The sequence below is a fragment of the Eumetopias jubatus genome, unplaced genomic scaffold (assembly GCF_037043125.1).
Source record: "Eumetopias jubatus isolate StellerSeaLion01/CBP00866 unplaced genomic scaffold, mEumJub1_p1.0 scaffold_6, whole genome shotgun sequence".
NCBI classification, from domain to species: Eukaryota; Metazoa; Chordata; class Mammalia; order Carnivora; family Otariidae; genus Eumetopias; species Eumetopias jubatus.
In genome coordinates, this window is record NW_028274812.1 from 118,319,133 (window position 1) to 118,339,217 (window position 20,085).

General features: G+C 53.4%; 1 protein-coding gene across 1 annotated transcript; it reads left to right on the plus strand.

The window, feature by feature from the left end:
• Positions 1 to 6,978: 6,978 nt before the first annotated feature.
• Positions 6,979 to 17,419, plus strand: MLN (motilin). Its single transcript, XM_088023764.1, has 6 exons — positions 6,979 to 7,168; positions 7,464 to 7,566; positions 9,760 to 9,883; positions 11,703 to 11,819; positions 14,982 to 15,090; positions 17,403 to 17,419. The coding sequence occupies exons 1-6, from the start codon at positions 6,979 to 6,981 to the stop codon at positions 17,417 to 17,419; spliced, it is 660 nt and encodes a 219-aa protein (XP_087879890.1).
• Positions 17,420 to 20,085: the final 2,666 nt, after the last annotated feature.

Genomic DNA, 20,085 nt, shown 5'->3' on the forward strand with positions numbered 1-20,085 from the left:
GTTTGATTGGAGCTGTTCTTGCAATTTATGCCTCTGGTCCCTTGGGAGCTTACACGTGCCTATTTTAAATAAATTCCCCCTTTTTTCTCTCCTTTTTACAAAGAACAACTGCAAATCTTCTCTGAGGATAGCTTTTCTTTGGGGCAGAATTCAGTTCTGACAGTCAAACACTCAGGAGACGAGCCCTGGGTGAATAATGATTAGATGAATTACCACTGTGATTGGGTCTTGCCTGGGACCTGGGGGCGTTCTCTCAAAGTCCCGCGTGTTGTTTGGCTGCAGTTTCCCAGTAACTTCGTTGCTCTTCCAAGACAAATATTATTCTACGAAGTAGACAAGGAAAAAGAGGGATGGGGGCTGCCAGGGGAGGTGAGGACGAGCTCTAACGTCCCTGTCTTCAGAGCTGTTCAGGGCAGTTCTTGTTCAAGATCCTGGTAGGAGTAGCCAAGGCTTGCCACTATCTACATCACTCTCTCCAAGCTCATTTTTTTTTAAGATTTTACTTATTTATTTGACAGAGAGAGACACAGCGAGAGAGGGAACACAAGCAGGGGCAGAGGGAGAGGGAGAAGCAGGCTTCCCACTGAGCAGAGAGCCTGATGCGGGGCTCGATCCCAGGATCCCGGGACCATGACCTGAGCCGAAGGCAGATGCTTAACAACTGAGCCCCCTGGGCGCCCCTCTCCAAGTTCATCTTGCCCCCAGCCAGGCTCCTGTGGTGACTCTGGCCCGCCCTACTATCTCACCTGAGATTTTAAGACTTGCCCATTTGGCACATGCCTCACTTAGATGTGCCACACAGGAGACCACAAGGGTTGAGGACCTGAGGAGCATGCTCACTGCGGTGGCAGACCAGGTCTCTGCTCAGCCAGACATGTATGAAGGGGCTGGAGCTGTGAATGGCTCCTGAGCACCAGACCTGAGCGGCCAACAATTTCTGCTCAATTGCTGGGTGAACTCACCCTCCTCCACCGTCCTCCGCATTTGCCCAGACCCCACCCAGCCACCCCGCCCTAGCCATGGACCACAGAGGAAACAGAATCACCTCTTTGTCCTGTCACTCACCTTGAGAGTGGGCTGGTGGGAAGGAGGTCTGTGTGACTGCTACAGGTGTCAAGGGCAGAAACTACATGCCACCCACTGTTCCCATTAGCAGCCACCAGCAGCCCCCCAAATCCAAAACCTGCCAGCCCAGCAGGTGTGGGGAAGTCAACAAAGGAGGTTCGTTGATGCAATGGAAGAGAAAACGTTTGGACAGCTAGCTCCTTCTACCTGAATCTACCCTGGATTAGGCTGACATTTGAAATGATTTTGGCTCCCATTCACATGGCGTAAAACCTCTACCAAGATTTCTTTCCACCTGAAACATGAAAGCACAAACTTTTCTCAACTACAGACTTCCTTAATCATTTATGAAAATGTGTCAGCTGTCCCTGCCTCCTTGTTCTAGTGCCTCGTGCCCTGGGATCAGGGTGCTGGGAGCTGCCTGCCCTGAAGGAGTTGAAGAGAAAGGAGAGGCTTTGGCTTCCCTGATAATTAATTCGTCACTTCCAAAGCCATCTGCTTTCCCTTCACACACATCCATCATCTCTATAAAAATATAAATACATATATTTAAAATTCAATCAAAAGGAGACTTGGCACCAGCTCAATTAACATAAAGAACAGAAAAAACAAATCCCATCAAAGTCTAACCCATAGGCCCAGCTCTTAGCACCAGCATCGTCCCTGGAAAAAAAGTTATGTGACCTCTTTTGGAAGTTTTATAGCAGCAGCTTTTGTGATAAACCCCCATAAATAGAAAGGGAACCCAGAAGCACGTTAGTGACTGGGATATTTCTAGGAGTATATTAACCACCTGGGGAAGTATTGACCGGGAAGTCGGCAGGAATGTTATTGTAAAACTCAACCAAGTGCCCAAATTCTGCGCACACTGTCAATAGTCCGCAGAGCTGAACTGAAGAGGAAAGCATTTTATTGGATTGTTTGGGGTCCAGGGTTGTTGGTGCACCTTGAATGGACCCAACAGGAAATCAGAGATGCAGGAATGTTAATTCAAGTATCCAGTGTAACACACAAGAAACTCAACAAATTGGAAATTAACTCTGGATAGACCCTCTCTGAATGTGGGTTTTCCTTTCCACTCACACTATTGCTATACGAGGGGGTTCTTGGTGTATGGTGTCTGCTGTGTATCATTTCTCAACAAATCATTTGTGACTTCTGAAAAAAAGACCCTGAGCCATAGAAGGAAAAGAATAAAAATACCCCACAGGTCACCAAAGCCTATGTCCCATGGGCCAGGGCACTGTTGCCTAAAATACATCTTTCAGTGTTTGCTTGCCCTAGTTTTATTTTTTAAAAAGATTTTATTTATTTGAGAGAGAGAGAGCACAAGTGGGGTGGGGGAAGAGTAGAGGGAGAGGGAGAAGCAGACTCCCCGCTGAGTCCCGCTGAGTAGGGAGCTCAGTCCCTGGACTCTCCGGGATCCTGACCTGAGCCGAAGGCAGATGCCTAACCGACTGCGCCGCCCAGGGGTCCCTGCTTACCTTAGTTTTAAATGCCATCACCATCAACTAGTATTTGTGCTCATGAGCCCAGTCACACACCTCTAGCTCCAGGAGGGCCAACTGGGAGAGGGGGCCACGGCTACCCCCCAACCCCCCGCTCCTGCACTTGAGACACTGTGTTCTTTGCCTTTCCTTGGATTTTGTTCAACGTCAGCAATGCACATTTAATTCTTACCAGCATCCTGGGCAAGCCAGTCTTGCGGAGCCTTTCATTTTTCATTTTTATACCTTAAGCGTTGGCACTCCCAGGAATCTCAGGGCGATTTTGACTCCTCTGAACTCTGTCTTCCTCTAGCCACCGACCTCTGCCTCTTTGAGGGAGCCATCTGGAAAACAGGGCAATGTGTGCGTCACCATGCTTCCCGCACCCCCCTCCCCAGGTCACCCCAGTTGTAGCTTTCCTTCTTTGCTGGCCTCTCCTCGCCATCCACATCCTCATCTCGTATCCTCGGGGCCTTGATGACATATGTCCAGCAGCTCACCTGGCCTTTTCCAGCTTGTAGTTCTAACCTCCCAACGTCTTCTTGTATTAGGGCTCTGTCCTCCCTGATGTTTGCTACATCTCCCAATTTAGTATCATCCGCAAATTTAATTAACATGCCGTTGCCGCCCTGTTCCAGGCCATTAATGAAGATGTTATGCAGTACCCAGCAAACAATATTTTCAAGGTCATGAGGAGAGGAGAGCTGAACTGCTAATACTTCTGCTCAACATGGGCGAAAGAGGTACTCAAGTGCCCACATGTGGTTTGAGTCGTTTCCTTTGAGTTTTATGAACTTCCTTTCCCAGACCTGGGTTAGGTTTTTTGCCTTTCCTCTTGCTTCAGCCACTGCACATCCGAGGCGGTCCCCGTTCGGAAAAGGAAGAACATCAAATTATGCTTTCCTTTTATTTTTGTCCAGTTTCCAGCAGGAAAAATAGCCACTAACTGAGCATTTGTAGGGAGAGACAGTGTCCATGGTAAAGACAAAGTAGTCATTATATTAGGCTTGTTATCCACCCGTCTCTCCATTTCTGAAGCACTACGCCTGATAGCGGAAAATACACCTCCGAGGACCAAGGCACCTGACAGAGAGGAGAGAGAAGACATTCTCCTGGTGAGCTGCTTCCTAACAGGCTGACCCTCGCGATCCGCAGCCAAGAGGGGCACGAAGGAAAGGCCCCTTCCTCCTTGTAGCTTGTGACCCCAGAGCAGAGGCCACAGCAGAGCCCCCCACTAGTCTACATTCTCCTCTGTGTTATAAGGAGTAGCTCCCCGGGGACCCCGATTTGCCTTTCTTCCAGACCAAACTGCAGATATCCTACTGTACCACTGCAAATTGCTTGGATCAGAAGTACTGAATCAGAGGAGAGCTCCAGGACAATGCTATTCACGCCCAGAAAATTGATCCCGGATTATTTACTGTTTCCAGCACCTCCCTTCTCCCCATTTCTCATCGCAGGCCTGTCTCGGGTCCCCAGGTTCCTATCATTTCTCAGACAGAGTGTCTCTGGACCAGAGCCCGGACTGGCTCAGCAGAGGCAGGGCACTGGTCTCAGAGGCCTGGGGTAGAGGGGTGCTGGGGAGAGGCTTTGAATTTCCCCTTGTGCGTGGCAGACGACCTGGCCCGCCACCCACAGTCCTCCCCAGGTCCAGGTCTGGCCTCTCCAAACCCGAGAACACACCAGAACAACCTGTGTTTATCGCAGTTGGTCCGTTCAGACTGGGTTATGCTCAGAGACACCTTGCGGGGGGCCTGGCTTAGGAGAAAGTGGCAGGTTTGTAGAATTTCTACAGGGCACTATTAGGGGCCTTCCCCAGCTGGAGACATCCACGTGCTCACTCATCAAACATCAAGTGGCAAAAAAGCGCAGTGGACCCTGAAGCCAGGCTTTGAATCCCGGCCCTGCCGTTTTAATAGCTGTGACCTTGGGCCCATTGTTTCACCTGTTTTCCCACCTGTAAAATGGAATAACATCTGCATCAGCCTCGGAGTGTTGTGCGATTTTAAAAAGCTGATACGTAGGATGTCTGGCTGTTATTTTTTACATATCAAGCACCTTCCATGCTCCAGACACCGTTGAGGCCAAGGGTAAGCAAACTTTTTCTAGAAGGCCCAAATAATAAATATTTTCAGCTTTGTGGGTCTTAGTGCCTCTGTCCAACTATTCGCCTCTTGTTGTAGCCCCAAAGCAGCCACAGACAATAAACAAATGAATGAAAGTGGCCGTGTTCCAATAAAACCTTATTTACGGGCACAGGAATTTGAATTTCGTATAAATTCACATGTCATCCGTATTCTTCTTCATCTGATTTTTTAAATTATTAAAAAAATGTAAAAACTACTCTTAGCTCACAAGCTGGATTTGGCCCACGGGCCATAGCTGGCCTGCCCCTGGTCTATGTGTTAGAGATGCAGGTACCGACCTATCCCTCTACCCTCCCCCCAATAGGAGTCCGTGGTGCAGATGGAGCCTCCCGGAGCCGGGTAGGCGGGGGGCTCCTTCACGGCCCTCATGCTACTTTGCCCCTACCAAGGTCTGTGACGACATCTTAAAAGCCGCTCTTGCACCCTGGGGAGGGGTGGGCAGTGGCATCTCAGTTCCAAGCCCTGGCATTTAAAGCTCTAATTCCTCTAGGCTAAATCTCAAAGACTACCGAGACCCAGTACGTGTGCCTAACAACAGTTGGTGATCCAGCGATCCAGCGTGCTGGGGGAGGTCTGACCTGGCGTTGGAGTGGAATGCAGGCAGAAAGCCTTGTTTCTCCTGATTTAGAGGTTATGTGGGTTGGGTTTGAAGCATGGCAAACATTTGTTTCTTTCTGAGGGGAAAAGCCACAGCAGACTAAAGGACTGACGGGGGAAGGGTTCCTGGACCAGAAGCAATCCCCATCTGGATGTCTGGGGCAGCCTCTCTGGAAGGTGCTCCTGGCCAGCAAGGTTCACCTGGGGAAATGGCCTCTGCTGGCCCAGACCCTCTGGACCTCCCACTCAGCCTGCCCCCACCTCCCAGCCTCTCCTCTTCACCCTGCCCGATGACTGTCCCTCACCCCTCATGACTTTCCAGTATGACGCATTTGTCATAAAAGCCCCTTCAGGGCACCAGGAGGGCCCCAATTTCTCCCTCCATCAAATCCAAATCCTTCTGCTTAGTTGCTAAGGATCCCCCCCGCACTCAGACCCCGGAATGACCCTCTCCCAACCCGCACAGGGGACCTACTGTGACTTCCCATCTTGTACCATCCTTTGCACACCTGTATATGCCCTGCATCCCAGAAGCCCCCACTCCCGCCCACTGTCACATTGGTCACGTCCAGCCTTGACCCTGGTGTAAAGAGACCTTGGGGGCGCCTGGCGGGCTCAGTCAGTAGAGCACGCAATTCTTGATATCAGAGTAGTAAGTTTGAGCCCCATGTTGGGGGTAGAGCTTGCTTAAGAAACAAGAGAGAGAGACCTTGCAGTGGGGTCACAGAGGAGCTATTTAATTGTGCCTTAGTTTCCTTATCTGTAAAATGGGCGACATAAGAGCACTAACGTCATGGCATTGCCAAGGCTTAATTAGAACCTGCACATCAAGCATTTCCCTGAGTGGTGTCAGAGGTGCCCCCGTGTTTTCCAGAAATGGGAGCAGCAAACCCTGTCTGACTCCAGAGTACATTCCCCTCTTCCCTCTTTAAATCTTTCAACTTACCATTTGAATTACACAATACCATGAACTGTTCCTGGGTAAGGCGTCTCATCGCCCCATTTAGGCTACAAACCTATAAACCTTCTGTACCACATGCCTTACACAGTTCCTTGGCTCCCACGGAGCCCCTGGCACTCCACAGCCCTGAGTCTGGACACCATTTTCTTTTCAGTAATCGACTGAAACTGCCACACACTGCTGAGCCCTTTCTTTCTTTTGTGAGGGACTTCGGGGGGGAGGCTGAAGACAAGTTATCTTTCCAATACAGCGCTCTCTTTGGGGGGCCAGCAAAGAATCTGATCGCTAAAGAGCTGGCCTGGAGACGCTCAACAGCATCATATATTTAAGTTCCAAAAAAGAAAGGGCTTTGGTTAAAATGAATCTCCGAGCGGCAGCTGAGTTCTTTTTTTGCTGTTGTTGTTAAGATTTTAATTTATTTGTCAGAGAGTGAGCACAAGCAGGGGCAGTGGGAGAGGGAGAGGGAGAAGCAGACTCCCCCATGAGCAGGGAGCCCGATGCGGGGCTCGATCCCAGGACCCCGGGATCATGACCTGAGCCGAAGGCAGACGCTTAACTGACTGAGCCACCCAGACGTCCCCAGCAGCTGAGCTGTAAGTGGACGGGAGAGTGCCATCTGGGTGGGAGTTGGCCTCCACCAAATCCTGACTGTCGCCCGAGGCGGAGGCCTTCCAGGAAGGCCCCAGAAGCCCACACGTGGCAGGCCCTGCCGGCTGTTTCCATGAGCTTCAAGAATCCAGGCTCCCCACCCAGAGCCCTCAAGGTGTGGCCAAAGGTTAATGGGCTCCTAAGGGAGGGCCGCAGGGCCCATCAGACCAGCCAGATACCAGATATAAAGACCGGTCCAATCGGCCAGATACCAGAAGACAAGGAGAGACTGACTCCGCCAGTCCCGCTCAGACCGCGCTGCTGTGAGTAGCCATAGAAGGGGGGGGGTTCCGCATGTGCCCCAGGGCAGAACAGTGGTGTGAGCAGGGTCAGCTCAGTCCAGAGATCTCCCCTGTGTCCCCCCTGCCGCCTTCCAATACTTCCCTAGGCTTCGGACTGAAAGCACTGAGCCGATTTCCAGAGTAGCGGGTTAAAGCCACACACAGTATGAGCAAAAGCAGGATTGCCCCGAGGCACGGAAGCTGGAGGGAGGAGAGGGTGGGTACAATTCCTGGCAAAAGAGAGGGTGTCTGGGGTGCGTGGTGCCATTGACTGCAGGCCAGAAACCCAAGCCAGAGCTCAGCATGGACACAGGACCCCACGTGGCACGGAGGCTTCGCTCTGGAAAGTTAAGGGTAAAGCTGGTCCCTAGGGACATTGTGTGAGGAGGCCAGACTCACCAGGGCCGGGGCTACTGTGGGAGGGGAGGGAGGAGATAGGCGCCCCCTCATCCAGAGCTGATGGCTTGAAGGCTGGAGCGCCATCCCTGGAGATGGAAAAGGGAAGTCAGTATCTCATCACACAGTGAAAAGCTCTCCCACTCTGAGCTCCCAGGAACACAAATGAATGTAGGTGACATGCCAACTGCCAGTTGGATCAAGAAAATGAGCAGCAATTGGATTTTGCCTTTTCTTATTTAAAGTTTTTATTGATTCTTAGGGAGGGAATTAAATGAGAACACCAGAATGAAAAGGGCTCTGTAGCATCTCCGTGAAGGAAATGGGACGCCATAAATGTGACACATCCATCTCCACTGGGAGGGAAGTTGGGGCCCCACAGACTCCATAGGGAAAGGATAGGAACAGAGAGGGAGAGTAATGATTGGGAGCCCTCCATCCCCACCCATCCTCTGGTCCGCTCCAGGTCCTCCCGGGGTCCCGGACAGGGTCTCGGCTCCCCCAGAGGTGCCTTCAGTGGGTGGGCGGTCTTCTGACCCTACTGGGAACTTGCTGGCACGTAGCTGGCATGGGAGGCTTTGGCTGTGTGGGCTCTCATTCTTTCTCATGGAGTGTTAGCCAGATGGAGAGAGAAAGTGGGATGGGGACCGGAAGACCAAAAGAGGCAGAGGGAGTGTCCAGCTTAGTAGAGGTGGCTTCAGATGACTGAGGAGAAGGGTCCTGGAGGAGAGGCAGGACGCAAGCCCACAGCCTTGAACAATTCGCTCCAGAGCGGTAGTTGGGGTGGGACCTGCCGAGAAGCTTGGAGGCCAGTCCAGGGCAGGACCCTCTCCTGCCAACAGAATCCAGGCTGCCCTAGGGCCGTGGGAGCCCCGAGCTGACTCCCTGAAGCTCTTTATCTACAACCCTACAATCACCCCCACGCCCCCTGCCGCAGAGGCTGCCCCTGGTCTCCTGTCCATGCTCTGGGGCCTGGCCCCTGCTCTCAGCAGGCCACTCAACACAGGAATGTTGGGGCCCAGATAGCATTCCGCAGGCTGCCCCCTGCCATGCCCTTCTCCATCTTCTGTGGGCACGGGGCCAAGCAGCAGGCCTCAGAAGCCAGCCTTCCAGCCCCCACCACCTTTGAATGAGTCTTCTCACCCGTCTAGGTCTCCTCCCCTCCCCAGAATGCACCTGCTCCCAGGTGGGTGAGCGGATCGTGTGGGAGAGGGCTTGGAAGGGGGCACCGTGCACCAGGGTAAGGAATCAACTGAGGCTGGCGCCCAGTGGGCAGCGCCCTCCCCCAACTCCTGCCACAGGACCACCTGCCCCCGGCCCAGAGTCTGCCCAGCTGAGCCCATTTCTTAAGCCTTCGCTCTCCTGGGGGCACCACGCCCACCTGTTTCCTGGCAGGTGTCTGCAGCCCCCCTTCCTGCCACCAATCCAGACACACCCACTTCCTGGGACCCCGGAGGCGCCACACATGCAAGCAGGCACCCCCAGCACTCATGGCACTCTGTGTGGGGGGGTGGAGGTTGCAGGGAACGGATGTGCTCCCTGTTGTTTCTAAACGACCAACAGGCAGCTAACTGGAGCTCAGGAGAGTCTCGTTCTAGAGTTCTAGAGCCAGTGCTGGCCCCAGAGGGGGGGGAGACCCCACTCCCAGCTCTTGGATTCTGCTCCCTGCTGAAATTTTCCATTTGGCTCTGCCTCCATCTGGGCAGAGGGTTCCAGCCCCTTCTTCTCCAGACCCAGGGTCTTTGCCTGGTGCTCTCGGGGAGAGCCGGGGTCATCTGGACCTTGGCCCATCCCTTTAGTCATCCTTATCAGCTCAGGGAGCAGGGAGGGCTCAATGGGGGCACAATTCTGTTGATAATCTAGTCTTTCTTCTGAGACATGGGGTCTTCCCCATTTCATGAGCCCCGCTGGTCCTGGAAGACCTCAGCTTTAACAAAGAGGGGGGGCTTACATGTGGAACGCTTCTCCCCCAGCGTGTGGCAGGGGCCGGGCCACCTCTCCCAGGTGCTCGTTCACTGACCCCCGCCCCGGCCCTGCGACAGAGAAGGGACTCTGAGCTCCTCTGGTCAAGCTCCCACCCGGCCCACATCAGGAGAGGCTAAGCGGCTTGCTCAAGGTCACAGCTACAGGCTGGGTGTACACCCTAAACCTGATGAGAGCTTCGTGTCACTGTCCAGCTCCAGGATGGTGTCCCGGAAGGCTGTGGCGGTTCTGCTGCTGGTGCACGTGGCTGCCATGCTGGCCTCCCAGACAGAAGCCTTCGTTCCCATCTTCACCCACAGTGAGCTCCAGAAGATTCGGGTAGGAACCCCCCCCTCGGCTGCCTGCCTCGCCCGTGTGGCCCAACTGACACAGAGCCCTGCTCAGCACTTGGGTGGCCTTGGTCTCTCTAAGGCACAAGTGTCCCTTTGGTGAACCCATGTTTAATCAGCTATGCCAGCCCCACTGAGGACAGCATGAAGGACCGGGACCCAAGCTAACCCGACTCCAGGTGTCTCTCTGCCACCTTCACTCCTCCCTAGCACCACTCAAAGGTGCCTTTTCCCACCCTTGCCCGTCCTTCAGAGGAGATTTTCAATTAACAAGCCAATAAATATTTGCTGAGCATCTCTGCAGTACAAAGGGCCACCCTGGGTGAGAGGCCAGCCATACAAGGAGATCTAAGAACCTCCACCTCCAAGGAGCAGGCTCAGGAGCCAAGATACAAACACATGAAAAATTCACTAACAATAGAAAACAAGGGAGATGTCAGAGGCAGGACATGATTAATTGCCCAGCAAGTGACGCTGATGGTTAAGTGCTAAGTTCGGAGGAGGGAAAGGTCTCCGAAGGCTGGCGCATGTCGGCAGCCGACAGGGAAAAGATGAGAGCAGAGCTGGGGGTCTTCAGAGAGAAGTAGGGGAACTCGGTGGGCCCAGAGTGGGAAAGAAGATGCTGCCCCATGGAGTGCTGGCCAGAGCCGCCGCCTCTTGAGAACCCAGAAGAAAACCAGTCAGGCTTAACAGAACTCAGGAGGTGGGGTCTCCAGAAAAGTGGACTGCCAGACCTGGTTCCCGTGCCTTCTACTTGAGATGTCAGGGGGTTCTGAGTATCTTGTGCAGATAGTTGTTTCTCTCTAACCTGAGGTGATGAAGAGACGGGACTTTAGTGTCCCACCTGAGACCAAGGCTCCACTAGGGACAAATCCACCAGGAATCAGTTCTCTGGGAGGTCGTGTGGCCTCTGGACCTACATGCTCTGTCTGGGGCAGACTGCCACAGACCCAGTGAGCAGTGTCCTCTGCAGAGGCAAGGCTGGCCCCAGCCACCCTTCATGGAAATGAGGAGGGGATGAGGCAGGCCCCCTAAACGCACTTCCTCCACCACCAGCTTCCTCCCCAGAGAAGAGAGCCCATTGTTCTAGAATCACCATGTCTCAGGCAAGGCCCGGAGCTGAATCCCAAGGGTGCCATTAGAGAAACCAAAGGAATGAGGTGCGTCTGATCTCAGTGCCCTGGGACCCGGCAAGCAGGACACCACGTAAGATTTGGGGCAGAAATAGTCAAACTCAGTAGAACATAAACTAGCAAAATGGCAACCAAAGGACACTTTGCATTAATCCACTCAGTGGTTTTGCTCCTCATAATTGCCAGGCACCGGGATTTTTATGAAGAAGCTGCAATCTCCTTCCTCCATAATTCATCTCCCTGTCTTGCCTCTTATAAATCACCTCCCAGGGACTCCAGTTTCTGGGCCACCCTATGGTGCCCTCGCAGGCTAGGCTGTCTTGCCACCCTTTTTATAGGCTCTCTGCTAAGAAAAACACATTTTCACACTTAATATGCATGAAGGGCAGCCATTGTTTTCAGCATTTTAACTTAATTAACAGTAGTAACCTGGGTGCGGTGTTGGAACGACAAAGGACTGGATTCTTCTGCAAGTTAACCTGTTGGTGGACAACTTGGAAGCCTTTTGTGGCCGTCGCATTTCCGGGACTCCTCGTTGTAGAGGGACCAGGGGAGAAGGAATTCTTTCAGCCTGTGGGAAGCTCAGGCCGCTTAGCACCCTGGACAGAGACAGGCAAGTGCCATCTGGGCAGTTGAGAAACCGGGGTTTTGTTCGATTTTGTGCTCTGCCCTTAGGAAAAGGAGCGCAACAGAGGTCAAAAGAAGTCCCTGGTTTTACACAAGAGGTCTGAGGAAGTGGGGCCTCTGGACTCTTTGGAGCCCACAGAGGAAGACGAAAACCAAGTTATCAAGGTGAGCAGACAGGGTGACAATACAGAGAAACCTAGTCGGGGGTCGGGGAGTGGCTCCCCCGGCCAGCCACAGATTGTGCTAGGATACAGCAGCGAACCAGATATTCAGGCAACAAGCCCCATCCTAGGAGAAAGGGAGACAGACACCAACAATGAGACAATAAACCATTTCAGGCACCAAATAAGGAAGGAGGATAGAGAATGATGGGGGCGGTGCTTGGGGGCACTGCTTTGGCCGGAGGAGGGCTCAGGGAAGGCCTCTCAGAGGAGGCGACATTTATTTGATTTGAAACCAGAATGATGAGAAGGAGCCTCTCATGCAAAGAGCTAGAGTGAGAACATTCCAGAAGGAAAAGTAAGTGCAAAGGCCTTGCTCAGGAAGCACATGGTATGTGTGAGGCCCTCAAGGCCAGGGCATGCCAGGAGAGGACAGGAGGTCGGCAGGGCCTGGTGGTCTAGGCAAGATGTCTAGAAGGTCACTGGGGGTTCAAAGCAGGAAGTGACCTGATCCAACTTAGGAAGATCTGGAGCAGCACAAGTGGAGGCAGGAGACCAGTCCGGAGGCAGCTGCAGTCTCAGGGGACAGGTGATGAGGGTGCGGGTTCTTTCCCCTAGCAAGGAACCTGGGAGACAACCACAGTGTCAAAACCCCCAGGTCAATGCTGGGTTAAGATGCACAGACTGTCGTGGTGGGAGCCAACCTTGAGTTTGTCCAGGGCAGCTCTTTAATTTCACAGACTCATTTTTCCAGGCAGTAAGTACTTACTGAGCCCTAAGTGTGAAGCACAGTGCTGGGCCCTGGGGATAGAGTGGTGAACAAAACAGATAAATCCTCTGAGCTCTTGGAGCTCACACTCCAGCAGGGGGCCAGTAATGAGATACCAGAAGGACCAGCAATGACTACAAATAGGATAAATAAACAACCTTCACAGTGTGGCCAGTAGTGACAGGTGCCATGGAGGAAAATAAGACAGCGAATGGAGATGGATGAGTTGCAATTTAAATAGGGTGGTCAGAGCAGGCTTCATGAGTATTAGCACGGAGACCTGGAGACAGTGAGGCACTAAACCACAAAGATGTCTGGGGGAAGAGCATTCCAAGCAGCAGGAGTCATCAGTGCAAAGGCCCTGAGGCAGGAGTAGACCTGGTGCATTCTGGGAACAGTGAGGAGGCTGGAGTGGCTGGGGCAGAGGGAGTCAGAGAGAAAGTGGGAGGTGAGCCCAGACCGTGGACTCTGTAGGCTATTGTTTGGACTCTGCTTTCACTCTGCTGAGATGGGAGCCACTGGGGGCTTTGGAGCAGAGGAGGGACGTGATCAGATTTACATTTTAAAAGAGTCTCCCCAGGGGCGCCTGGGTGGCTCAGTCCGTTAAGCATCTGACTCTTGATCTCAGCTCAGGTCTTGATCTCAGGGTCATGAGTTCAAGCTCCATGTTCAGGCCAGAGGACCTAGAAGGATAGGTTCGCCACTCATGGAGACGGTGAAGCCTCTGGTTGGCTGTAGGATGGCAGGATGAAGGTCAGGAGGTCAGACAGGAACTGTAAACCATAAGACGCCTGGTGGGCGATGAGGTGGAGGTGTTGCCCAGGCGGGCAGATAGAGACGACTGGCCTTCAGGAGAGCCTAGGGCTGGAGGCATCCATGTGGGAGGCATCAGCAATTAGCTGGAATTTCAAGCCAGGACCGGGTGAGATCCTGGACGGGGTGGGTGTGGATGGAGAAGAGAGGGGGTTCCGGGACCAAGAGGGGGATATTCCCTGGGTAGGGGAGCGGGGGGGAGGAGACTGATAGGTAGAGAGAGTGAGGGCCTTGCCAGGGTGATACAGCAGTCAGAGCAACACTGAGCTGGACTCCAGGCCTCCCGCCTCCCGCTGGACACCTGCCACGGTTCCTCCCGCCCACTCGGGCGGCCACAGCATGCTGTCCAGAGGCAGGGAGGTCAGTCATGGCCCAGAGAGGGACCTCGGGTTTAGGGGAGGGTGCCTTCCCTTCCCACTCCTTGGGCTCCCCAGGAGGAACTGGGAGTGACTGGTTCAGCTGGCAAAGGGGAGCTCGCCCGGAACTGCCCGCTACCTGCACCCTGGGCAGTGTAAGGCACGTGTTGCAGCCTGTGGAACATCTCAGGGAGGCTGTTCCTTCTCCCTAGAACAGGCTATACGGGTCAAGCGGTCCTTTCCAGATCACTCCCTCCAGCCTCTTCATTTTAAGGCGAGGACACTGATGCGTAGAGAAAGGCATAGCACAGCCAAGGGATGGCGAGGGCGGGGCTGGAGGCCGGAACCCACAGCAACCGGACCCGACCCTCCCAGGGCCCTTCAGGCAGCCCCAGTCCATTTCCTCGCCAGGGAGCCCCTGGGCCTCCTCCATCACAGCTCTCCAGACAGGCAGGGAGTCTCGGCTGGCATGTGAACCAAGACCACTGAACCAGGGAGCTCTGGGGGTGACGGCAAGATCAGTCAGCAACCCCCTACCCCCCTGCCGGCTCAGCCACAACCACCTCTCTTGGTGACGAACCTCCGGACGGCTCCTCTGGGGTCTTGTCTGTGTTCCCACAGTACAAGAGAAAGTCTCATCCAGTGGCACAGACCTTGGGAGTCAGGCCCCCTGGGTGTCACACCTTCTCCCTCTACTACTTAGTACCTGTGTGGCTTTGAGCAAGTTACTCTACCTCCTTGTCCTCAGGTTCCTCATCTGCAAAATGGGCACACCACTAGTCTCTACCTCATTAGGGTTATTGAGATGCTTCATACACATAAAGCGTTTGGAATGATGCCCCTGCTCTAAGGCTCCAGGTGCCAGCTATCCTTATTCAGGAGAAGGGGGAGGGAGAGTTTCCTGCCACAGGAAAAGCCAGGGCGTTTCCTGCCGACCCCTCCCCTCCTGTCGCAGCTTCCCCACCAGGGGAAGTTGGTTGATTCTCCTCCCAGCAAGTCTCGGGTGACTTCAAGGATCCAGCCTTCTGGCTTGAGTTGGGGGGGGAGCTGCCAGAATTTCCTGGCTGGCCCTGGAAGTCCAGAGGCTCCCGGAGGACTGATCGGGAAGAAGGGGCCGCCGCAGAGCCATGTGGCTCCTGGCAGTCCCTCCTGCCACCTATAAGGCACCCAGGGGTTAATGGCGCTCTCCGTGTCTCTTCCTTCTTGTTAACTCTGCCTTATTTCACAGCTGACTGCTCCTGTGGAAATTGGAATGAAGATGAACTCCAGGCAGCTGGAAAAGTACTGGGCCGCCCTGGAAGGGCTGCTGAGTGAGGTGCTGCTGTCCACCCAGAATGGTAAGGGGAGGCGGGCGCCCCTGCGGCTGGGGCCTGGCCTCATCCACCCCGTTCATACTACAGGAGTGCATCTGGGAGCCGTTTGGGGACAGCGATTTGTTTTGCCGCTTTGCACTTGAGAACATGAAGCTGTCTTCTCGGGAAAGGGTGCCCCCATCTCTGAGGGGAGCCTCATCACAGAGGCTCTGATAGCTACTGGGGACCACAGAGGCCCAATTCCCCAGCCAGGGGCATCTCAAGGCCCTGCCCCAATGGCTCAGGCCCCTGTCCCGAACACCCTCCTGGCAGAACAGGCCACAGCAACACACCCACCCCTCCCCCTGCTCCAGATACATTCATTCCCTCCCCAAAACACCACAAGGGCTGCGCGGTTCCTCTGAAGGGAACTCTGGAAACTTCTGGCCCCAAAAGTCTGCATTTTCTTCATCTGTTCTACAAATCCAAGTGCGAGCTCCACTTGGCCTTGCCCGGTTCAAGGTCTGCCCAAGTAACTTGTGCAAAGCTAGGACCTGTCTGACAAACAGCCACTAATTACTTCTCATAGTCCCCAGGAGGAGGAGAGAGGCAGGGAGGAAGTGTTCGGGTTGGAAGAACCAGAGGTTAAATGACTCGCCCCAGGCTACAGAGAAAGCTAGAGGCAGAGCTTCCAGATGCCTGGCCAACCCTCCCGCTGGGGATGCCCCCACCTCCCTGGGTCCACAGGCAGGTTTAGAAGTCAGTTTCTTTCTTTTTTTTTTTTTTAAAGATTTTATTTATTTATTTGACAGAGAGAGGCACAGCCGAGAGAGGGAACACAAGCAGGGGAAGTGGGAGAGGGAGAAGCAGGCTTCCCGCCGAGCAGGGAGCCCGATGTGGGGCTCGATCCCAGGACCCTGGGATCATGACCTGAGTGGAAGGCAGATGCCTAATGACTGAGCCACCCAGGCGCCCCAAGAAGTCAGTTTCATAAGTGGACCTGCTGATGTTCCTGAGCTGCAAACCCCCTCTGCTTTTCCCCAGCAGATGAGTGACAGCCCGCTCCAGGGAGAAGGTGGACAAAAACCAGGAGCCCCCCTCCCACCCGCGGAAGGCCCTGAAATCTGCATGCCCCACAGCCGGGCTCTGAAGGAAAATGCTCTCTCCCAGGCAAGCCCCCCTCCAGCAAATAAAGCAGGAAATCTACAGAAACGACTCTTTTTAATATTTTAATTTGTAAAGGTCAAACTCAGGTCATTCCATAAAGGGGGAAAAGAAATAAAGCTCAGAGGGAACTGGCCATAAATGGTGGTACGTACAGGAGCAAAACGTGAGCCTTTAATAAATTCCATGTTCAAATATGAAGTCAGACCCACAGAACTGGAAGATTTGTGCCCCTGAGGAAAGATGGCATTTTCTGCCCAACACACCAGTCAGTATTAGAGCAAGGACTAGAATTCAGGTCTCCTGAACCCCGGTCTACTTTCTGTTTATTGATAAGCTTGAGGTCTAATGGGCCAGAGTTGTAAGACTCCTGCACTCAACCCCTTGCTGAGTGACCTCCAGCTAGCCCTTTCACCTCAATGAGCCTTTGCAAACGCAAGGTGGTAACATGTGCCTTGAGTTGGCGGGGGGGGGGGGGGGGGGGGGGGGGAGGGAACAGGCACCAGCAAATCACTATTATCATCTTGTGACCACGCTCCAGCATCCGCAGCAAAATTCCACAGCCAACCCACTTATTTCTGCCTTCTAAACAAAACTCGATGGGAAATTTCATTCTAATTTAAATTTGCATTAATGAATTCACGGGGCCTTATAGGAACCATAGTTCCCTCTAGCCATAGGTTACCAGCAATTTGACACACTGCCCCTTCGGCATTTCCACCCACCCCAACCATTGCGGGAGCTTAGCCACAGATTGTAGTTAGCGGAATAAGACGAGCCCAACCCTTAGAAAGGACGGTCCTTTGGGGTGCTCTGAGTGCTCCTGAGGGACACCCAAACCTTCCATGGGACCCAGACCCTTCATGCCGCACAGTCACACAATTTCCCATGCACGTATTGATCAGCCCAAGCACAGCTGCAGGTCCCTGGGAAATGCTGCCAAGACACCCTGTAATGAATGGAGGGAGGGCTGCACAGCAAGGGAGGAAAAGGAGGAAGAAAGGCGGGAAAGTCTACAAAGCATGCATTTGGGAAGAACTGGATCCAAGACCCCTCCTCGCCCTTCGGAGCTCCGCCGTGCCATTCACGCCATTCCCCAGAACCTACTCCAAAAAGCAGACAAGCAAAATGCTCACGGTCTCTTTCTAGGCGGAAAACACAGCTTTTGTGTCTTTTCCTCACTCTCTGCGCAGATCTGTCCATACAGTGAGACTACCTTCCCCCATCACCAGAGGGGGGCGCTCACCTTCCCCCATCAAGGTCCCAGACTCCCCACACCCCACCCCATGCCCACCACCCCACGGGAGAATTTTTCTTAAGATCCTGGGGTTAGAGAGCAGCACTGAAATAGGTACCAAGAAGGAAATGAGACCCCTAGGTGACTGTGCCCCAGGCGGTCTGCATTTCTGAAAAGGGGAATTGGTTCCGTAGCCACAGCACCTAGGTGGCACGAGGGTGCTGTTCGTTCTGCAGAACAGCCCTGTTCAAAGCTCAGTGCTGTGCCCGGTTGTCCCTGACCCTCACTCAGTGGCCTCTGATGTGCTTCTCAGTAATGAGCCGCAACAGGGACCCAGCGGCCACCTGCATCTGTATGCAGTGCCCCAGCCGCCTGGTTAGATGTGTCGGCTCCTTTCTTCTCTCCTTTTCCTCCTTCTGCTGCTGTTCAATTTCTCACCATCGGCTCAAATAATTCTTTTTCTCCAACGAGTTTCTCCAGTTTCCAGGACAGCAGACTCGATTGCTTCTTACAAGACATGCAGAGCCCTGGAAGAAATTAAAACTGGGGGTGGGGGGGGGAATAGTGTGAGCTGAGCGGAGACAAAAATGACCATATTTTCACAAAAGAGAAGGAAAGAGAGATCCACTCTTGGTTAAAGGTATACACGGCCAGGACCAGGACCCAGCCAGGATCGGAGAGGGGAAAGTGCTCAGAGGAACCAGACAGATGAGGACAGCGAATCTTCCTCACATCTTACTGAGGTTTATCCAGCGAAATCGGCAAGAATCTCCCCAGAAAACTGGCAATTATAGAGAGTTACAGATTACCCCTCTTCGTTTGGAACGTACTTTATACTTAACAGGACCGCGGTAATTATTGGGCAACCTGAACCTCGCTTCACAAGATGGAGATGATGAGGTATTTTCTCGGTAACCACATCGGTATGATTTTATAATTACCGAGCTACGTGAATTTGCCATGAAATTGAATAGTTAAAAGCAAAGAGTAATTGCCTGATATCTGTACTCTATAATTTAGTATAATCTAATCATGGACAGAGCCCAAAAGAAAATGTTCTGAAAGCATTACATTTTTCTTCATACACAATTCATTATTGACATCAGGGAATTTATTCCGTGCCTCTAAAGGAACTCTTACCCACAGATATCAAAGTGTGGCCAAAAGAATGAGAGTTTTGTTACACTTTCAGCCGATTGTGAAAAGCAGCCAATCTAACTGCCCATTATACCTGTTCTGGCATTTCTCTGTGACTCTATTTGCCCCCTCATTGACCTGGAGGGATGAAAGGTAGCTCTCCTCTTCCCCGGTGCCCTGAGATAAGCCAGCCAGAAGCTGGGCCGTGCTGGGACCATTCCAGTCAAAACCTGAGCCTAGATGGCAACACTTTGTCCCCCACTTTTCAACCACACTCTCCCAGCGCCCCACCATCCCACAGCATGACAGCACCCACGATGTGGTTCCAAGGAAGCCCAGAGAAATGCACAAGGCTGGCGAGGGGGTGGATCAAGGGGGAGGCCGCAGTCCCCCAGCATCTCTAAGGACCAGATAAATGTGTGCCGGGCTTTTTACAGGACGAGAAGGAGAATGGAACCTACTAAAAGATTTATGGTTGTTGTTATTATAAGGCTCTGCTGAGACAGAGGTCGGCAGGATGGCAGGCAGCGTGGCAGCCCTCTGGGAATCCAGAGCCTCCTCCTAGAGGCCCCTCACCTCTGCTAAATGTGTGGATGTGGTTACTAAGTAGATTTGGACACTGGAGCTTGTTTTTCCTCTTCTGCCTTTAATAAATCAGCAAGACCGCCCGCAGCCTGAGCTGCTCACCTTAAAAAAAAACACCACAAGAAAGTGAGGAGAAAGGCGGGGGGCAGGCAGGGCAGCCACTGACTTTGCAACATTGCCCTTCGCTTTAAAATATGTTCCCATACTGGACACAGGAGGCAAACTCCGAGAATGCACGAAGGAGCCTCAGGGACAGCTCCCAGCATGTGGCAGTGGCTCAGAGGGGCCCCAGGGCTGAGCCCGCGGTGGGGAAGACACAAGGGGCAGGGAAGAAAGTGGGGGTGGGGGGGTGGGGGGGTGGGGGGGTGGTGCTCATGCGGAAGGAACAGGAGCAGCAACAAGCAGGTAAAGGTGTTGGCGGACAGTGTGGATGGAGGGCCTTGGAAGGGTTATCAATCCACCTAAGGGGCACGACTGGAACAGACTGGAACAGGGAGCTCCGGAGGAAAATGCAAAGGCCCCAGACCTGAGAGGGACAATTGACTTGTAAGGGCTTTCCTGATTGACCTTTCTCAATCCGATGGGGAGGCTTCTTCTCCAGGGGAGCAGGCGTCGCGGGGGAGCACTGATTGGCAAACACGCTTTGAGGTGTGGTGCATGAGCCCAAAGAACCGCTGGACCCAGCAAGACAAATCCAGCCACTGCTAGAAGCCCCGTGGAGGCACAGGGTGGACCACAGGGGGGCAGAAAGCCACAGCTGCCAACATGATGGGTTCCAGGCTAGAGGGAAGACAACAGGCTTGGCGGGTGGGGCTCACTGGGCCCTAGGTAGGTGTAGCAGCACCAGCGGCCCCAAACACAAGGCAGGCTGACAAAGCCCATGCTGGGGACCACTGCAGGGGGGGGGGCGGCTCCAG

What these genes read in the sequence shown, in the direction of transcription:
- MLN (XM_088023764.1), top strand. Translation starts at nt 6,979, where the DNA reads ATGAGCTTCAAGAATCCAGGCTCCCCACCCAGAGCCCTCAAGGTGTGG. An exon ending in CTGGTCCCTAGGGACATTGT is followed by an intron (nt 7,567 to 9,759) that starts GTGAGGAGGCCA and finishes GTCACTGTCCAG; the next exon opens with CTCCAGGATGGTGTCCCGGA. An exon ending in ACGAAAACCAAGTTATCAAG is followed by an intron (nt 11,820 to 14,981) that starts GTGAGCAGACAG and finishes CTTATTTCACAG; the next exon opens with CTGACTGCTCCTGTGGAAAT.